The following is a 20,339-nucleotide window of genomic DNA, read 5'->3' as shown; positions in this document are numbered from 1 at the left end:
ATCGCGCGCCGGGACTACTGTTCCCACAGGGCAGCGCGGCGCCGCCAGGCAGAAAGCTCGGGGCGGTGCTGGGGGCGCGAGGCAATCCGGAAGTTGTAGTCCTCGAGGTGGCGGCCTCCGCGGCAACAACTAGCGCCCTCCAGGAGAAATCCGACTTTCTGGGCCTCCCCACCCACTACAGCCACTGGAGATGGCTGAGCCCCGGGCATCGGGGAGCACTGCGTGCCGAGTTTAGCAAGGAGATGAGCTGAGCATTGGACTGGGACTACAGTTCCCAGGATGCCCTGCGCGAGAGGAAGAGATAGGGCTTCAGTATCCGCCTCAGCTAAGCGCTTCCGCCTGCGACTGCCGACTGCAGTTGGGCTCTCCGTACCAGCGTCCAGCTCCGCTCTGGCCCTACGGGTCCACGGGGCTCGTAGACCTTATTTTCCTCTAGGGTCTCTTCAGTCCCTACCCCACCCGTCAGCTGCCTCGAACCGTCTCTGCAACTTCTCCGTTCCTCGGTTCCTCTCAAGGGTTTCACGGTCAAAAGCTCCAGTTTCAGTGGGACCGACCTGGTCCTAAGACACGGCCTTGGCACTTAAGAGTGTGACCATGTGTGGCTGTGAAATCACTTAGGGGACAAATTCTCTGAGCCTCAGTTTCCTCCTCGTTAAGAGAGGGAAACTAATAACTAATTGGGCCATTGGGAGGACGAAATGAGATACCACCACAGAACAAGTAGCCCAGTGCCTAGCCGGAAGGAAGTCCTGAAACGTGGGAAGCTGGTGTTACTCGGTAGGGGCCTCTGAACAGAACCCGCCCCCTGCACAAGAGAGCCTCCTGAGGCTCAGTGTCCTTTGTGCACCTCTGAGGTCACTCTCACACCCTGCTGCCACGAAATTGGAGCCCTTCTGCCATCTGTTGCCTAGATGCCCTGGAGGCAGCAGGACATGCAGGAAAACTGAGTCAACAGTTTACCAGACGCAACTGAGAGGCTGCAGTGGGAAGTGGAGATGCAGAGCTCCAAGGACCCTAGCACTCAGGGACACATGGGGTTCATGGGAAGGCACTGGCCATGCAGGAGGAGATACAGAAGCAAAGCCCATCAGCTAAGATTCAGGGAGTGTTTGGTTGTGGTTCAATTCTGCCTCAAGATGGAGTGGAGTTTGACAAATAAGAGGTTGGGTAATGTTTGCTCCAGTCCCCATAAAGGCTAAGCTGACCTCAGGAAGACCTACACGGACAGGGGTCTGCTCCTGGGAGAACATTCCAGCCCCAGGGAAACTTCCGTCTTACCCTCCAGATGCCGCAGTGTCCCAATGTAGAGACTTGGGCTTCAGCTGCAACCAAGACAGCTGCTTCCTGAAGGCTCCAAGGTAACCAGCTGCCTGCAGCACTGGGCTCTAGTGACTCAGCCCACCCCCAGCTTCCTTTCCTGCATCAAGGTGAGGAGGCTTCTGACCATGTGTGGCTGAGAGGACTGAGTCAAGGGCTGACTCCCACTGATTCCCTTCCCTGAGAATGTTTGCGGGGCAGATCGGGGGTGGTTGTGTCCAGACTGGTGTCCACAACCCTGTAACCTCTCAATAAAAGAAAGTTGGTGCTGAGCCAGTGATCAGATAGCCCATGTTCCTGCCAGCTCACTGCAGATTTTGGAAGAGCCAGGCCATACAGGGGGGTAAGGAGAGAGCAGGAGCATCCTAGCCCTCCCCAGTAAGGAACCAAGGCCTGCTGTGGGGGAGAAAGCCCAGTCACCAGAAGAAGATCTTGGGAGGAGTCTTCTAGTCTGTCGAGGTGTGTACTGTCCCAGCAGGGAGCTGGAAAGAATGGGTTCGATGTGCAGTGGGCTGCAGGAGGACCAGAGCAGCAAGATGAGGGACACATCTGTAGAGTCAACTTGTGACCATCTTAAACATCCTGGGGCACACAGATGTAAATTTTAAACAACTATAAAGTAGAAGGTAAGTGACCTTTCACTACCCAGACCTTGACCAGTACCATCCCAGCCAGTACCCTCACAACTCTAAAGATATAGAAGATAACCCGGCCAGTGTGGCTCAGTGGTTGAGCGTTGACCTATGAACCAGGAGGTCAGGGTTCGATTTTCAGCCAGGGCGAATGTCCGGGTTGCAAGCTTGATCCCCAATGGGGGAGGGGGGTACAGAAGACAGCCCATCAGTGATTCTCATCATTGATGTTTCTATCTCTCCTCCCTCTCTGAAATCAATAAAAAGTATATATTTAAAAAGATATAGAAGATAGGCCCTATGAGGGGAGGAAGAGGAGGGAGGTGTGAACCCACCTAGAGAAGGGGTGGGAAGGGCCAAGCAGGAAGATCACTAATTCAACCATTCCTGTGCAAATCTACTTGTACCCTCACTGTCCTCGGCTTTGAGACACAGCAGTGAACACATGCCCAAATGCCCTGTGGAGCAGAGATTTAGCAGGATGGAGACACAGGAACCTTCATTGGTGTGGCAGGCATGTGGGACCCAAGGCCAGAGGCAGGCCAAAGTGCACCTGTGTTGGGAGAGACTCGTGCTGGTTGATTTTATGGAATGACCCGTAATCAATTGCCTGCTTTGTGAGATGCCCTCACAGTTAAAAAGGGTCCTTCTCTGAGCCTTCAACTCCGCATCTCTGAAATGCCAGCAGGTGGAGGGCAGGTCCTGGGGCATCTGGGAGCAAAGACAGGTACTCTGTTTTTTGTTTTCCCTTTGGTTAATCCTCACCTGAGGATATTTTTCCATTAATTTTTAGAGAGAGTGAGAAGTGGTGATGGTGGTGGTGGGGGGGACACATTGCCTCCCGCATGCACCCTGACCGGGGCTGGGGATAGAACCTGCAACCCAGATATGTGCCATGAATTGAACCTGAGACCCTTCGGTGCGCAGGCTGATCCTCTAGACCAGTGATGGCGAACCTATGACACGCGTGTCAGCACTGACACGCGTAGCCATTTCTGATGACACGCGGCTGCTGAGGCGGCCGCATGCTGAGGATGAAACATTTGCTGCTCCTGAGGATGAAACATTTGCGAAATAATGTTTTTTCCTCGAAGTGACACACTACCCGAGTTATGCTCAGTTTTTTGGCGAAGTTGGACACACCAAGCTCAAAAGGTTGCCCATCACTGCTCTAGACACTGAGTGACACCAGCTAGGGCCAGGTATTCTCTCTGAGCGGGACAGGCTGGAGCAGGCCTGAGCTGAGGGCCCAGGCAGTGCGCATGGGACAGCTGGAGGAACCAGGGCCTGTCATCAGTCTTCTTTCAGGGAAGGGTCAGAGCCTTGCTCTGTGCGCTTCAGAACTGACCACTTTGGGGGGAGAGGGGAGCTTTGTGGCCAGGTACTTCAGGGTTGGGGGTGAGCATCCCCACACGGGAGGGATGCACTCAGGCCTAGGGGGGGTGCATGCCTTGACACTGGCACTGGCTTCACATGTCCCACTGTGGCCCCCTCCAGCACACTCTTTGGGGTTTGCCCAGGCCCCCCCACCCCCTCCTGACCCTGCCCTCAGCCACCTGGAAGCAACTCTCCAGGTAGCCCTTCCTGGGCAGCAGCCAAACACTGCCCTGTATCCATTTACAATGAATTTTCATCCTTTGTGCTCCCAAGTGTTTCCCATGGGGCTAGAGACTCCTCCCTGCAGGGCCAGGGCAGGGACTTTAGCATCAGCTACTGGTGGGCCACCAGGTGTTCAAGAGTGGAAATGAACGGTAGGGCCTGGCAGGCCTCAGTGGGGTAAAGGAGGAAGCAGCTCCCCACCTCCCCTTCCTGGCTTTGGCCTCATCTGATGGAGGGGACCCCTCCCCACTTCCAGCTTCTCCTCCTAGGCAGAGATGGGTCCTGCAGGCGCCAGACAGAGACAGGGTAGGTGGGAGGCAGGTGTCATCCAGCGTCAAAGCAGAGGCACCGGCCTCTTCCTGGGCCAGCAGACCCCTCTGCAACAGGCCCTCTAGGACCCCCACTGACATTTGAACCTGGCTGCGGCAGTGCTTTGGCGCCCCCCAGTGACTGAGTGGGCCCAGAAGCCTGGGGTTGAAGCCAACACCCCAGGCAGGCTCCAGCACAAGGCTGTCCTATTGGCCAGGATTGGGCCCAATGGGTGGCCTGGTGCAAGTTCAGCCAACGGCCTTGATAAAGAGAGAGGACCATCTCTGATGGCGGCCTGGGGAGCTTTATCTTCTAAGCACCAGGAGCACAGGTGGAGACCAGACAGACTAGATAAGGGCCGTGTGCTCCACATTGTCCTGGCCCTCCCTGGAATCCTGGTGGAAGGTTAGCTCCAGGCAGAACCACACCCTCCCAAGCTTCTTAGTGCCACCCGTGTCGATGGCTCCCAGGCCACACTCTGGGGACCCCTGGAGTCCTGCTACACCCTCACTGATGAGGCCTGCTTGCTGCTGGGCAGGCTGTATCCACCTATCACCATCTTCGGGTCATCAACCACATGGAAAGCAGTTGGGGCCAGCAAACCTGAGCTCAGCTCCCTTTTATGTTGGCTGGGTGGTTGGGGCAAGGTCCTCAGTTTCTCCATTTGTACCTGACATGCAGGTAGCTCGGTGTAAGGGGGAGAGGGGAGATGCAGTTTGGGGACTTTTAGCTAACTCCCTTTCAAGTCAGATCCGGTCACTTACCTTTAGTAACCTTCTTGGTGGTGTCCCTGTGACTATGGTGGCAGCTGAGCTCTCCTCCCAGCCTGCCTCCCCTTTGTCCCTCCCCTCAAGCCCAAGCCTGTTGGGGTCTTAGCCTTTCCTGTGCCTTTGATCTGAGTACTGTACATGGTCTTGCCTGGGACCCCGATTACATGTCCCATGGGACAGCTTGTTCATGAACCCCCGAGACTTGCAATGCTGCCCACTCAGCCAGCTGGCCCTGGGTGTCATGTTGGCAGGCGGGCTGCACACGGGCCAGGTCCTACCATGATCTCATGGCCCCACGTGGCCCTGCTCCAGGAGTGCCCTTGGACAAGCTCTGCTGGGGGCCCAGCCTGCAGCTGTCATCCTGGGACCTCTCAGAGGTTTACAGCGAGGCCAGAAGGATCAGGAGGGGCTGGCTTGACTAGGTCATGTCCTGCTGTCTGAATTCAGATGACACATGGTTCCCAGTACCTCAAACACCACCAGGGGGTGCTGAGCCAGGCCCACTGCACCCCCACAGGGAAAGGAGCTGTCTTGTGTGTGTGCAGCTACAGCTTTAATCTGTGGTGACACTGTCCTAGCTTTGCCCTTCTGTATCCAGGCCGCCGTCACTCTGCCTGGAAGAGTCTTTTTTTCCCAAAAAAATATTTTTGTTGATTTTAGGGAGGGAGAGGGATAGAGAGATAGAAACATCAATGATGAGAGAGAATCATTGATTGGCTGCTTCCTGCACGCCCCCCACTGGGGAGGGGGATCGAATCTGTAACCCAGTCATGTGCCCTTGGCTGGAACTGAACCTGGGACCCTTTAGTCTGCAGGCTGACGCTCTATCCACTGAGCCAAACCAGCTAGGGCTGGAAGTATCTTTCTTGAGAGGATGAAAACAGGGTCAGTGTGCAAGTCAGTGCCTAGGTGTTTGTGTGAAACATCTCTGGGCAATTTGTATTTAGTTACAGTACTGCTGAGTGATGGACAGAAACAGACCCAAGGCTGTGTCAGCAGGGTGAGGCTGGGCACAGAAAGCAGAGTTCCCATATTTATTATCATACATACATACATATATATATATATTTCATGTGTATACACAGATAGTTTTCTCTCTTGGAAGTATTAAAAAAGTTGATCAACCTTCAATCTATAAAAAATACCTACTCTACATGATAGAAAAATCTCTCCTCCAAGTTTACACTGATTTACACCCAAGGCTTTCCCCAAAATATACAATACGAGGCAACGTCTTAAGTCTTAGTGTAGAAGGTGGGCCACGTAGAAGATGGAGGGATGCAGGGCAACACACATGCTTACACGCACACACACATGCATACACCTCCCATACGCAGTCACACACAACAGCAGCCGGTTTGTGGTGGGTCTTGGCCCACCTGGGAGTGCTTGGAGGCTCCTGGCCAGTGCTCGGGCTAAGGTGGGCGGCAGGCCCAGCATCCCTGTGGGGGTGACACTGCTGCTCCTGGCAGCGCAGGTGCTGGGCAGTGGTCGTGTAGAGCTGGGCAAGGGACCCCCCAAGCCGCTGGGAAGGCCTTGTTCTCTGCTCTTGACCTGTGTCCTTGGACAGCCTGCCCTGCTCGGCCTTCTGCAGGATGTACCTGGGGAAGAATGATGACTTCTAATGACTTCGGACTCCTGGAGGAAACATTTGGACTCTGGCCCGGGAAAGTGGGACTTCACCCAAGGCAGCAAAATCTGCACAGGAAATGGGGTAATCCAGGAGGCCAGGAAGGCCACGCCCCTGGGGAGGCAGCACCTCTCTATACCTCAGGAGTCAGAGGGGTCTGGCAATGTCCACCCTTCCATCCCTTCCAGATAGTACATTCCACACCATTAGACTCTGAAGCCCTGATTTCAGAGCAGAGGCCCCAGCTCCCACAGGAGGATCAGAGCTCCAAAAGGTTATTGTAGAGGGTCCAACTGTGAGAACAGACGCATGGCTGGAAGCCCCTGGGCCCGAAGCTTGACTAGATGCCCCTTCTGGCTGGGTGACACCTGAGCAGCTCAGGGAGAGAGCCTCAGAAAAGCTTGGGGGAACAGAGGGGTGGGCTATAGCTTCTGGTCAGACCCTGACTCGCACCGGCCTCACTGCCTTTCACATACCACCACATCTGGTGCAAGGGTCCTGGGGCCTCTAGATGGTCCAGAACTTGAGTGGCACCAGATCAGGATGCCTGTGCAGACGTGGATAGCTGCACCCCAGGTGGGGTGGGGATCCATTTCCTTCATTTCCTTTTCTTCCCTGATAGGGCAGGATAACGGGAGGGTCTACTACGCGCAAGGGAGCTCATGGAGAGGCTCATCCCAGCATGAGGCACTGTCCTCACATCTCTGCAGAGAGGAGGGGGGCCGGGGAAGGCCAGAGCTGAGAGCAGGCCCAATGCCACCTGCATCTGCTGTGGGTTCCAGACCAAGGGCTTCTCTTTCCTTCTCCCTCTTCCACCACCCCATCTTTATGTGCCCCAGCTCAGCTGTGTGCTCTGGGCTCGGTGGGCATGGGACCTGCTATTCTTGGCCCACGTGTGCCGTGGCCATCTCTGGGGTGTTGGTGGAGTCCAGAATCACCCTGGGCTGGGCTTGCCTGCTTCTACTTGACCTCCAGGATGGACGGGTTGGTCTCCATGATGGCCACGATGATCCTGTCAATGTAATCCTGCAGGCGAAAGTTGATCTCTTCCTGCTTTTGAATTGCTTCCATGAGCTGTGGGAGAAGCAAGGGGTGGGCACTGGGCACAGACTATGGGCACTTTACGGTAGAGCCCTAGGCCTCGGAGAGTGGATACATTACCTCATCGCGGGAGACCGAGCTGATCTCTGCGGCCAGAGATTCAGAGAAGGATGTGGAGAAGAGGTTCTTGGCGCCCTGGATGCTCAGGTTTATGATCTGTCCATTGAGCTCATCGTTCTGCTCCTTCAGGTTACGGTTATCCTAGGGTGGGCAGCATGACAGTGTCATTCCGGGCTGTGACCCTCCAGAGACCCCTCTTCCAATGCAGGTTGCCAGTAAGCTTCTTCCAGGTATAAGGGTGTCTGCCCAGCAGTACCTGCTTCAGCCTGCGGACCTCCTGCTCCAGCTCGCTCTCCCGGGTACGGCTGTTGTACTCCTGTAGGCCTACGCTGTTGCTCCGGCCCCTCCTCTGCTCCGCCTCCAGCTTGAAGAGCTGCAGGTGCTCCAGCTGCTTCCGCAGGTCCTCAATTAGCTGTGTGGAAGCGCAGAGTGAGCAGCCAACCCAGTCCCTGCTTTCAGAACCTCTGCATCGGTCTAAATGCCCTTTCTGAGGAGGAGGAGGATGCCACGCTTCCCCAACACCACCATGCACCCAGTACCTCCCCCACCCACCCCTGCTGAAAGCAGTGGGCCCCAGCTCACTCCAGATGGGCCTATGGATTCTGGGACATCACTAAGTGACAGTTCTGGGCCTGTGTTCACCTCCTGGGTTGCCTCCTTGTCTTTCTGGAATTGGTGTCTCTCATGACTCAGCCTGTCCCCCAGCTTCCTCCTGTTTTCCTGCTCGTCATTGAGCCGCAGTGACAACTCTTCAATCTCATCCAGCAACTTCCGTTTCTCCTGCAAAGTTAAGCACTTGCCATGGACACACTCACCTGCCACCCCATATACATGGCTTTCCTCAGCTGCATGTGTCCTGAGTCTCAGTTCACTGACGTCCACAGGGCTGCACCTGAGCCTTCCTGTCGAAGCCCAGGTGCACACACACAGGCATGCACTCTCAGGGCCTGTGCCCACCCCGAGTGCAGTGTATATGGAAGGTGGGTTCTCGGTGTGGGGCACCTCCCCCCTACAGTACTGTTTCTAGGGGAAGGCAAGAGCAGGCCCTGACCCGCGGTCACTCAGCAGGAGGTGCTCACAGCAACCAGAGCCCAGGTGGTATTAGACTTGCTCAGGTTCAGAGCTTCCCAGGAGACACTTGGCAGGAAGTGGAGGATGAGGGAGGAGAAGCCTCTCAGTGAACATCTGCAGAATAGGGCGCAAGGGGTCCAGCTGAAGTCAGCCCCTCCAAGACATCCCTGGGTTCAGACCACAGGTCAATCGAAGCATGAACCTCTGGACCCAAGGATCCTGTGTCTGTGGGAAAGCTGAGGAGCCAGGCAGGCTATAGCATCTTCCAGCAAAGGGATAGTGGCCTGAGCTGAGCTTGTTCCCTCACACACAGGCCTGGTAGGCCCAGCATCATCAGCCTGCTCTTTGGAGCAGCACAGTTCCCTAGCCTGTGGCGCACCCCTTGGCTGGCCATATCCCTGCAGACCCTTAAAAATATGAGGAACAGGCCCTAGCTGGTTTGGCTCAGTGGATAGAGTATCGGCCTGCGGACTGAAGGGTCCCAGGTTCGATTCTAGTCAATGGCACATGCCTGGGTTGTGGGCCCCATCCCCAGTAGGGGCGTGTAGGAGGCAGCCTATCAATGATTCTCTCTCATCATTGATGTTTCAATCACCCTCTCCTCTCCCTTCCTCTCTGAAAGCAATAAAAATATATTTTTAAAAATGTGAGAAACATTTTAAATTAATAAAATAAAAAAATAAATTAGCTGGCTGTGATTGCCCTGCTTTGGATAACCTGTCTCAGCACATCCCGATCCAGAAGGGGTGGGAAGGCATGTAGGCCAGCATGACTGATCTCAGTGACCACACAGTGCAAAGCCTGGCTCTGCCCACTCAATGCTCCTGGCAGGCAGCTTACCTCCTCCAAGCGTTCGATGTTGGCCTTCAGACAGGGTGTGCAGGACCTCAGCTCACTGTTCTCCTCGTCCAGTTGCTGCAGCCTGGGGTGTAGAATGAGGCTGGGACCCACTTCCTAGGAATTCATCTCCTTGGGGTGAGGGAGGCTGAGTGTCTTGGAACTCTCAATAGGGGCTTCCCAGGGATCCACAGAGGCTCCTCCCCAATGCCTACAGCCCAGCCCTTACACACACAAGTGCTCTGGGTCAAAACTTTTCACGGACTAGGATGGTTGTTAAATACACTCTGGGTGAGGGGATCATTTCAGGTCTACAGAGCAGTTGCAGACACAGTGCAGAGTCCCTGTGGACCCTTTCAGCTTCCTCTTGAAGCATCTGCTCATCACTGCAGCAGGTTCGTCACAGCCCACCCACCCTCACCCCAACACTGATCACCAAACCTTGGATGCAATTCAGCTTTTCCACAAGTGCCCTCTGTCTAGGATCCCTCCCAGGACCACACTGCACTTAGTTGTCTCCATTGTCCTCTATGTGCTGGGCAGTCTCGCAGATTTTCCTGGTTTTCATTCCTTTGACAGTTTTGGTTATGTATTTAGTCTTTCTTGTGTTTTCTCATGACTAGCTGGGTTATGGTTTGGGGAAGAATCCCACAGAAGTGAGGTGCCACTCTTGTCACATCAGATCAGGATGCCTAAGTCTAAATGGGTGATGCTGACCTGGATCACCTGGTTAAGGTGTGTCTGCCAGGTGTCTCCTCTGTCAAGTTCTACTTTTCCTGCCCATTCTCTGTATCTGGAAGATGGTCACCGAGTCCAGCCCATGTTCCATGGAAGGGAGGACTCAGCGCCACCTCCTGGGAAGGGGGATCTCCCTGTATTATTTGTAATTCCTCCTCTGTGAGGAAGGTTTGTGTCTTCTCCCCATTTACCAACCATCACATTTAGTTACACTTTGGGTTGTGGTCCAATGGTATCAGTAGTAGTGTGTTGCTCAAACTGTCCCACTGTTGACCTTCAGTTGGCTCGTGTCCTTGGGCTATGCACCCATCACTGTGTGTGTATGCTTTTGTATGAGCACTTCCCTACTTTCTGGCACCACAAGATGCTCTAGGCTCTGCTGGTCTACCCTGTCCCGGCCATAAACTCAGCCATTTCTCTAGGATCCCTGGTTCCTTTCCATAATCCAGTTGTCCTCACCACTATGTTGCTCTGAAGTCCCCCTCACTGAGGGTGTCTTCCTATACACCATAATGGGCTGAGGCCATGCTGGGGAGGCCCCTGTGCTGGGCTGACCTTAGGGTGCTGACCCAGGGCTGCAGGGGCTTCTGAGGACCTGAGCAGCCCCCTCAAGAACCATAGGCCTCCTCTGTCCCCCACCACACTCCCAGGGAGCTGCAGGAGGCTGATAAGGTCCAGGCACACAGAGCCAGTGACCTTGGTGCACAGGGCAGGCAGCAAGTTTGGCCAGAAGAAGCTGTGACACCGACTCCTGTGGCATGAGACCCCATCTACCATGTGTCCCTCCATGCTGCTATCTTGCGTGGCCAGCAGGACAACCTGGCTGTGTAGGCTGTGGTGTGGACCGATGTGGGAAGCAGGACAGCTCTGCCTCTCAGCACCACAGCCCCAGTGGAGGGCCAAAGGAAAGACTACCAGCACACACAAATGAGAGATAGCACTGAGTCCACTAAACTGCGCTGTCTTGGTGGTGGCACCCCACTGTGTCTGCATGCAAGGAAGCTTCCCTGTCCAAGGTGACCCTGGCACAGCTCTGGTACAGCCCAATCATGCCACCCCACTTTGAAAATGCTCAGGAGCTCTTCTTAGGTAAAGTCTAAGTGTATCTTCCCAGTTTTAAGAGCTGGAGGGACACAAGCTAATGAATGCAGAGTCCCCTTTCATGAATATCTAAAACTACTGTATTCTGGCTCAGTTAAGAAACACAACTCTGTGAAATACCCCCCTCCCTCACTAACCAGTGGAGGTGCTCTGGGAGTGAGAATGGGAGGGAACTCCAAGATGATCCTTTTCACCATTTTTCTGCGGATAGACATTAAGTTATCTGTGGGTTTTCTTGTACAAACAGTATTTTCACAGAACCATCACTCACATGTGTAATTATGAGTGTGTGTCATTTGCTCTAGCTTGAGGGCCGAGCAGCACAGGACTGCTGCAACTCCTTCAAGGTATGCTTTATATACAATGTGTTCATCTCTTTCTCTATTCCCTCCTTTTCCTGACTCATGTAAGGCTATGCCTCCAGAGAAGCATAAAGGTAATTTTAATTTTGTCAAGTTGCCTTAAAAAAAGATTGATAGTTTGACAGAGATAACATCCAACTCGAGATAGATTTAGAGAAACTGATATCTATGGAGGGTCATTCTTTGAATTTAGACCTTTTGTGGCCTTCAGTAGAGTTTTACAGTTTTCTTCACATAGATTTTCCAATTTTTCTAAAATAAAATTTGTTCCTAGACACTGTACCTTCCTGTCCCCCATCTACCATGTCCCCCCCTGGGTGGGAGGTTGGGGCTGTTGTTCATGAAAGCATCCACTTTTCATTTTCATTTTCTCACTGACTCCTCTGGAGAGTCGCGGTGGCCTTGCCTACCTGGCCTGCAGGTTCTCGATCTCAATGCTCTTCTCTCTCTCCATCTTGCACAAGAGCTCCTTCTGCTTCCGTGTCTCTTCCAGAATCATCTCACAAGCTCTCAGCTCTTGCTCCTTCAACTGCTCCTCAAGGGCATTGGCTCTGTGAAGGCCACGGCAGGAGGTGAGACTTTCTGCCCTTCTACCAGGGGCTAGATGCTGCATCAGGACCCTGGGAGAGCTGCCCTTCGGGATAGGAAGGCTGTGAGACTTTCCACCCACAGCTCTAGAGTTAAGGGCAGTCTGAAGCAGGAGGTGCCCCACCTCCAGTCTCTGCTCCCCCTACACTAAGAATGGCATGTGGACTGGAGACCCCCTGATAGGTACAAGCCCCTGAGCGCCCCTTGCACTGACACTCCTGGATCTGGTGTACAAACCACCCACCCAGTTCATCAGCAGAGATAAGGGCAGGTGTCAACAAGAACACACGAACAAAGGGAATATTCAGATGGGGACCATGGCCATGGCCCTGGCCCTTTCCCAGACCATTATGCCCAACCACAGGAGGCAGGAACTAACCATCCCAAAGATAAGGGCTCCAGGCCCTGCCCACGGGTGACGTGGAGCCCTAAGCTGTCCCTGCACACAGGGCTTCTCATCTGCTTCTTGGTGCCTCTCACCTAGGAGTAAACGGATGGCCAAAGATCACCAGCTATCACAGGAAAGCTTTTAACACAGAGTGGCCAAAGCAAACAATAAAAGGACCTCAGAGGAAATGCACATCGTGCAGGCAATAGGAGGAAAAGCCTGTAACTAACAGAGCTAAGATACCATATCCACAAAACAGAGGTGATGTCCCAGAAGGAACAGATGGCAAAAAGTAACTTAGAAATTAAAAATATACGAACATTGCCCTAGCTGGTTTGGTTCAGTGGATAGAGTGTCAGCCTGCGGACTGAAGGATCCCGGGTTCGATTCTGGTCAAGGGCACATGCCTGGGTTGTGGGCCCCATCCCCAGTAGGGGGCATGCAGGAGGCAGCCTATCAATGACTCTCTCTCATCATTGATGTTTCTATCTCTCTCCTCTCTCCCGTCCTCTCTGAAATCAATAAAAATATATTTTTAAAAATGTGAGAAACATTTTAAATTAATAGAAGAGTTGAAGAAGAAAACCAAGGGTATTACATAGAGGGGGGAAAAGAATAGGAAAGTCAAGGATATGGGAGGAAAGGTCTAGAAGGTCTAATATTTGAGGAATAGAAGTTCAGATAGATAAGAAAATGAAAGACACTGGAGAAATTCTAGAAATCTTCCTGAAGCTGAGGGGCACACTTTCCAGATTTAAAGGTTGAAAAACCACGTGCCCAGCACAGGAAACAACAGGAAGCCCTCATGTGTTGAGGATGAGAACAGGGCTACACAGCGGTGCCAGGCATCCCACCCACAGTTCAGATGGGAGGTAGCAGGGCCATCAAGTTCTCAGGGAACCTACTTCCAAGTAGAATCCCAGCCTCAGCCCCACTGTCAGTGGAGGGTGAAACAGTCTCAGACATGCAAGGTCTCAAAGAACCTGTTCCTACGCACCCTTTCCCAGGCAACAATGGGCGATAGCCTCACAATATGAAGAAAAATGGGGAACCCAGAAAATAAAGAACCAAATGCAGAGGAAGCATGTGGAATTCGACACCAAGAACCTGCAGCAGCAGCACGCTGTTTAGGAGAACTGGGGCCAACACCAGAAGAAACATCCGCAGGAACGGGGCAGGCCCTCCTGTGAAAACCCCGAGAGGGTCTCGACTGCACAACAGAACTCCTTTTAACTTCATTAAAGTGATGTAGCCCGGGTTGGTGTGGCTAAGTGATAAGAGTATTGGTCTGTGCACCAGAGGATCATGGGTTCAATTCCCAGTCAAGGGCACATACCTGGGTTACAGGTTCAAGCCCCGGGAATGCGGGAGACAACCAATCAATGTCTCTCTCTCACATCGATGTTATTCTCTCTCTTTCCCCCACTCCCTCCCTTCCACTCTCTCTAAAAAGCAATGGAACAATATCCTTGGGTGAGGATCAAAAGAAAATAAAGTGATGTAGTCAGTAGCATCCAGGATGAAAAGATTATGACAGGAACCATTATAACCCTGATGCCGATGATGCGAATGCCGTGAGAGTGTGTGGCCCATGTTCCATGCTATTATAAGCACTCGGAGTCCACCTGTTCAGGTCCTGGGTGCGAAAACAAGGCTTCGAAAACAGGGCTCTTCCTGTCTGTAGTCAGAGTGTGTGGCAGAGCCAGCTCTGGGCTCCAGCAGCCTGGCGTGGCAGACCTCTTGTGGAGATCCCCCACACACCATGCTGCCCGCCTCCCAGGCCCCTCGGGACTCCCCACTGCCTGGCTACCACACCAAATGCACTTGGGCAGCACACCTGGCAGCTGATGCTTCTGGGCCAAGCTCCTCATGCTCCGCACAAGAAGCACATCGCTGCGAACAGCATGAGGTTACACAGAATAACTAGTTTCAAAACACTGAAACTCACACAGCATTCTATAAAAAGTCTGCACAATAGGAGTGGGAAGTAACCTCCGCCTCCTCCATGCACACAGTTTCTCCTCAGTTCACACGTCTGGTATGTCTTCCTTGTGCTCACACTATCAGAATCAGACTGCGCATCCCACCATGTACCCAGCGGTTACTGCTCGTTTCTGTGGCTAAGTATCTGTGAGGGCCTGCATGTCCCAAGGACAGGTCATGCTTCCAATGCACAGGGCTCTGAAGGCACTGGCTCTCACTCCCAAAGCCCCCACTTGCTGTCTGAGGCCCTGGCAATCATGTAATCTCCCTAGCCTTGGTTTCCTCATCTGTAAAATGGGACAGTAGTATCTGCCTCACAGGGATCAGAAAGATGAAACCAGATGATGTGGGGGAAGTGAGCAAATCACAGCAACTCTCAAAGCCAAGGAACCCATGACCAGGAACGAAGGCCTGTGGTTAATACTATTTCCCCTGGATGGGCTCTCAGAGTGGGGACACAAGCCAGAGGCCTCACATTAGAACCCCAGAATGCCTCCTCTCGCCATGTAGCCTCTGCCACCCATGAGATCAGGCTCCCTCCACCAGGCACTCTGTGCAGGCAGTGTGGGTGCGGGCCTCAACTGCTCCTGAGGGAGGGGTGAGGCAGTGCCCTCTCCACACTCTTTCCTCTGAGGCCCTAAATGGGCTGGAGACACTACTAAGTTGAAGCCACGCTCAAAAGGCAACCCCGCACCATCCCCTGGGCTGGCTCCCAGCAGCAGGATGGAGGACAGCTTCAGGTGAGAGCCAACCTCTGCGCAGCAGCCATGCTCACCTGTGCACCAGCTGGAGATTTTCCTGCCTCAGTCGGCTGTGTTGCTCCCCATTGGCAGCGGTGTCCTTCTCCAGCTCTGACACCCGCTTCTCCAAGTAGACAACCTTGGTAGCAAGACAGCGTTCATTCGGCTCCAGTTGGGTCTATATTGCTCATGGAGACTATCCCCATAAATGAGGTAGTATGGCCCCCACAGGCGTCAATATGGACGGGGAACACTCCTGGGCCTCAAAACTACAAGTGCAGATCGTCAGCAGGTGACCTGGAGAGGCCTGCGGTGCCCCGACAGTGCCGTGTGATGAATCTGTGATGGCTCGTGGGGCACCTGCTCTCTGCCAGCCCCAGCCCATGGAGACAGCACATGACAGGGGACTCAAGGAACAGAAAGGCCCCAGGATTTGATACCTCCCTTCTCAGGGAGCTCACTAACAAGATAGGACACAGATGCCTACATAGGTGATAAACAGACTGAGACCTGCAAAGTAGATATTGTAGGTGCTATAGAGAGGAGGTGAGGGGAGACAGGAAAGGGTACAGGAAGAAGTGAGGGAGTAGTACAGGAGGAGGTGAAGAGGGGGGACAGGATGGGGTGAGGGTACAGGATGGGGTGAAGGGCATAGAAGGAGGTGAGGGGGGACAGAAAGAGGTGAGGGGTGTGTGCTGCCACTTTCCTCTTCCCCTCTTTCTGAAGCTGGTCCTTATGAAGTATGGGTCTGTCCCCACATAACCCATTTACCAGGCTTCTCTCAGGGAATAGCCCATTCGACACATTGTTTGATTTTGCCGTCACTGCAGGGCGAGTGCCCTCCTCCCCAAAACTTCCAGTGCCCCCAAATCCTGCCTCCATGGGCCCTGGTGAGCTGAGTCTCTGAGTCAGTGCACCCTGAGCTGACACATACAAATATGGGCTGATAGTCACTGGCGCTCACTGTTCTGTTCCCATCGCCTCAGTCCCCTCTATCTTGTCTGTGAAATGCTAGGGACTGGCAGAGCTGGCAGAGGATCGAATTAATTAGCCCTTGTGGTGCTGTCACCACTCCTGATGTGCTCTATCTGCTTGCCAGGATGAGGCCTGGTCCCCAAATGTACCTCAACAAATACACCCCAATGTGGGTCCACACCCCGAGCACAAGTCGTGAGACTGGGACCTTGTTGTCCACAGGTGGTCCTCTGGTCTCCCCATCCAGGGCCTACCTTGTCCGCAATGTCTTCTTCCATGCCCTCCACAGGGTCTGGGGGAGGGTCCTGCAGGGCTTCCATGGTCAGCGCCCCTGACTGATGCAGGTGCCTGTGGAGAAGAAACAACAGCCCAGTCCAGAGAAGGTCTTTCACCAGAACAAAGAGAGGAAAGAAGACGGGAGAGACCAATGCAAGTTCTTCAAACATGAGCATTTCTAGGTCAGTCTGAAAAGCAAATCCCAGCGGCCTGGGACCCAGGTCTCCGCCGAAGGGAGTTCTGGGCAGGACACTATTACCGAGGGGCTAGAGTAAGCCAGCTGTACTCTGTGTTCAAAGTGTCCTCCTGCTGCTCTTTGGAGCCTGATAAGCCCAGCCTTCTCCCACCAGCTGATGGGGCAAGGGTACTTTGTACTTGAATAATAAAATACGACATGGTTCCTCCCTGAGATACGATATAATCTCATATTCCACTGCTGGCCCATGAAATACTAATTCAGGATCATGACTTCTGCACACAACGTCACCTACATGTATCTTGATATCTGATTTTTCAAATGTATTCCCAAAAGCAGCAATAGTGAGAGACTTGGGGTGGGGGGGAGTGTCTTTCTGGGAAAGGCATATAGGCACGACTGCCCCCTGCCAGAGCAGCTCCAAGCACCTGGCACCAGTGAGCACAGGTCTCCAGCCATGTGGGCCACGCTGGGTGGCGTGCAACCTAGGACATAGGTGAGCATAAGCCCCGGCTGTCCTGTGGAAACCCCTGGGGCTCCACACTCTTGAAGCTCCTTGCTTCAGTCCTCAGCCATTGGCACCTTAGCAGGTACTCAGCAAATACATGTTCAAAGTCACCCTAGAGATAATCTTGTTAGTTGTGGTGATACTATATCAGCTGTTATTTACCTGGTGCATATGTAACTCTCAGAGCATTTGGACAGAGTCTGCATATAGTGACCCAGGTTCCAAGTTGCCAGTCTGATACTCAGTTGTGTGACCTTGAAAAAGCTACTCACCCTCTCTGAAACTCATTCTCCTTTAAAATGGGGATCTGCAGGCTATTATGGGGTTTAAATGAGGTTTTTTATATATAAAGGACATAGCACAGGGTAAGGATTCAATAAAAACTATTAAAAATCACATTGACCCCTGGGTCAGGGTGAGGCTGGAACCCGGGACCGGGTGAGGCCGCGCGCACCTGGGTCCGGGTGAGGCTGCGCGCCCCTGAGTCCGGGTGAAGCCGTGCCCCTGGGTCCGGGCGAGACCAAACCAGAGGGAGTCGGACCTGCATTACCACCATTTGTCCACCATCCAGAGCTGAGGGGTCAGTGCCGACATGTGCACATAAGGAACTGGTGGACATTGAAATTGGGTCTCAAAAGAACTGTTGGTCCAGAAAGAAACTCACTACAGACTGATTCATTTGCCTGTCAGCATAACTATTATTGCTCGTCTCACATTCGGTTCTTATAAGTATATTTCTAATAACACATGATCTCACTCATCTAGGGGAAATGATGAACAACATAGACTGATGAACAAGAACAGACCCAGAAACAAGGAGGCATCGATCGGACGGTCGGGCCTCAGAGGGAGTGTAGGGGAGGGTGGGGGTAGGGGGGAAAGATCAACCAAAGGACTTGTGTGCATGCATACGAACCTAACCAATGGTTAAGGACAACAGGGGGATGGGTGCATCCGTGGGGAGGGGTGTGGGATGGGAATGGGGGGATGAGGACAAATATGTGACACCTTAATCAATAAAGAAATTTTAAAAAATCACATTGAAATTTTCTACATTATCTTTATAAAAGGTATCACCTTCTATTTCCTTTTTAGTGCTGACTTAGCTTGTACATTTCTTAAAAATTTTTTGACTCCAGAAATGTTCTCAGGGGAACAAAAAAGAAGGGCATCTTCGTCCCTGGGGACCACGAGTCCCTTAAATGTGCCCAGGGTGAGACATAGGAGCACCTCTTGGATTTCATCTCATTCCCTGAAGGACACTGAACCCTAAGGGCAGGGCCACCATGTTCTTGTCCAATTGATGTTCTCAAACACCAATGACATTGACCCCAAACACAAGCTCCTGATGCCAATGCTGGGAGAGAACGCTGCCCACCCCAGACTCAGAGACCATCTGAGGAGGGGCTACGGCCCAGGGCCTGTCACACAATCCTGAGCTCCTACTAGGGGCTCATGGCACTTCGGAACAGCTGAACCTAGGGATGGGCGGTTGCACCCAGTCCCCAAGTACCCAGCGTGTGGCCCTAGCATGTGGCTGCTTCAGGGAAAGGCCAAGGTTTCTTGGCACTGTGGGTGAGGGTCTTGTTTATTTAAACCCACCCTACTTAGGAGGCCTACCCGGAGAGGGGACTCTGGGAAATGCCTGATCATCCCAAAGGGAGTCAGGTAAAGTCTGGCAGGTGCCAGGACACTCAGGGTCAAGACCTGCTTTCTGCTCTGTGGCAGTCCCACTGGCGCTCCCTCTGGTCCTGAGGCTGGCTGTGTGCCAGGGCCTTGCGGTTCTCGCTTGCACACCGACCCCAGAGCCCTTTCCATCCATGTTAGATACAAGTCAGGTCACAGAGGCCAGAGCTGGTGGCTCCAAAACCCATACTCCAGCCACACTGCCACGTGCAAAGGGCTAAAACACTGTGAAGAGTGAAATTACAACAGTTATTTCGAGTTTTCTTAAAATTCTGGTGGTGGTATTAAGAGCAAAATAGCAGCAGATTAAAACTGCATCTACAAGGTATGTTTGTACCGACCACAAAATATGCCTCTGTAAACTGCACATTCCTGCAGATTGGGCTTTTCTATACCAAAGGGTATCTGTGAAGGAAAATTAAGTTCTCAGAGGGTGTTTCATGGAGGGAGCAGACAAAAGCCTAACCGTCGAGGCAGCTTGGGCCCTCAGTGTCCCAGATGCGGGAGGCTGAGAGGAGATGACTCAGATTTTTACCTTCCTTAGTTTTACTAGCTGTAGCCTATTTGGGGTAAAATATGAAAGTGATGTTAAAACTGTAATAAAGTGTAGTTTGGAATTAATATTATAGCCCTAAGAACTTGGATGCTTTTCTGAAAGGGGTGATGTGAGAAAACAAATGGAGGTGAATTGATGATATGCAGCTATGCTTGCTCTGGATCCTAAGCCCTCGAGCTGATAGAGGAGAGAAAAAACACCACACACAAAATGTTTACATGCCCAAGGACAAGGAGAACAGAAGAGAAAATGGCACCAGGAAAGAGATGTCCAGTGGTTAGAGCGCCAGCCCACACACCAAGGGGTCGCAGGTTGGATTCCCAGTCAAGGGCTCATACCAGGGTTGCAGGTTTGGTCAGGGTGTGTGCGGGAGGCAACCAATCAATGTCTCTCTCTCCCACTGATGTTTTTCTCTCTTTCCCTCCCTCCCTCCCTCCCTTCCACTCTCTCTAACAATCAGTGGAAAAAAGAGCAACAAATGTCCTGGGCACTGGAGGGCAGAGGAGGGCCACAGTCAGCCAGTGAGACACTGGAGCCAGCCGCTTCCTCCGGAGAGCCCAGGAAGGACTGGCACCTGAGAACGGGGCGCAGAGATGAGCACAGAGGATGGGAGGGGCAGCATCTACCGCACCCTGGAAAAGGACTGTCCTAGACCAGGAGCAGCCCTGGACTCAGGACACAGGGCTTACAAACAGAATGCACCCCCAGTCTGCAAACTAAATGGTGGGCCCAGCACAGCTCCCCAAACGCTGGCAGCTGGCAGCCAGGCAGAGTTCACTCTGGGAAAACAGGCCAGCCTGGCTGGAGAAAAGACCTGTTGACACAGGGGCCTGCCCACACCACAGGTTGGCCAGCTGTGAGCAACCACTTCAATAAGCACAGAGTGTGCCCCCCGTTGTTTGAGGGAGACCTCTAA

General features: G+C 53.0%; 1 protein-coding gene and 1 long non-coding RNA gene across 2 annotated transcripts in view; one reads left to right on the top strand and one right to left on the bottom strand.

The window, feature by feature from the left end:
• Positions 1-293: 293 nt before the first annotated feature.
• Positions 294-1,604, top strand: LOC129148686 (uncharacterized). The gene is made up of 2 exons (XR_008555650.1): positions 294-777; positions 1,286-1,604. It is a non-coding gene; the product is annotated as an uncharacterized LOC129148686 (long non-coding RNA).
• Positions 1,605-5,647: 4,043 nt separating this feature from the next.
• Positions 5,648-20,339, bottom strand: part of RAB11FIP3 (RAB11 family interacting protein 3) — a 98,455-nt gene continuing 83,763 nt past the window's right edge. The window contains exons 8-16 of the mRNA XM_054714565.1: positions 16,456-16,549; positions 15,262-15,365; positions 11,938-12,078; positions 9,330-9,411; positions 8,061-8,198; positions 7,675-7,830; positions 7,419-7,559; positions 6,734-7,331; positions 5,648-6,228 (exon numbers count right to left, since the gene is read on the bottom strand). Of these exons, the coding sequence (XP_054570540.1) occupies positions 7,218-7,331; positions 7,419-7,559; positions 7,675-7,830; positions 8,061-8,198; positions 9,330-9,411; positions 11,938-12,078; positions 15,262-15,365; positions 16,456-16,549 (970 nt within the window). The 3' untranslated portion in view covers positions 5,648-6,228; positions 6,734-7,217. The remainder of the gene's footprint in view (positions 6,229-6,733; positions 7,332-7,418; positions 7,560-7,674; positions 7,831-8,060; positions 8,199-9,329; positions 9,412-11,937; positions 12,079-15,261; positions 15,366-16,455; positions 16,550-20,339) is intronic.

Source organism: Eptesicus fuscus, chromosome 4, assembly GCF_027574615.1.
Source record: "Eptesicus fuscus isolate TK198812 chromosome 4, DD_ASM_mEF_20220401, whole genome shotgun sequence".
Taxonomy (NCBI): Eukaryota; Metazoa; Chordata; class Mammalia; order Chiroptera; family Vespertilionidae; genus Eptesicus; species Eptesicus fuscus.
This window is presented reverse-complemented; position numbering and strand designations above follow the sequence as displayed.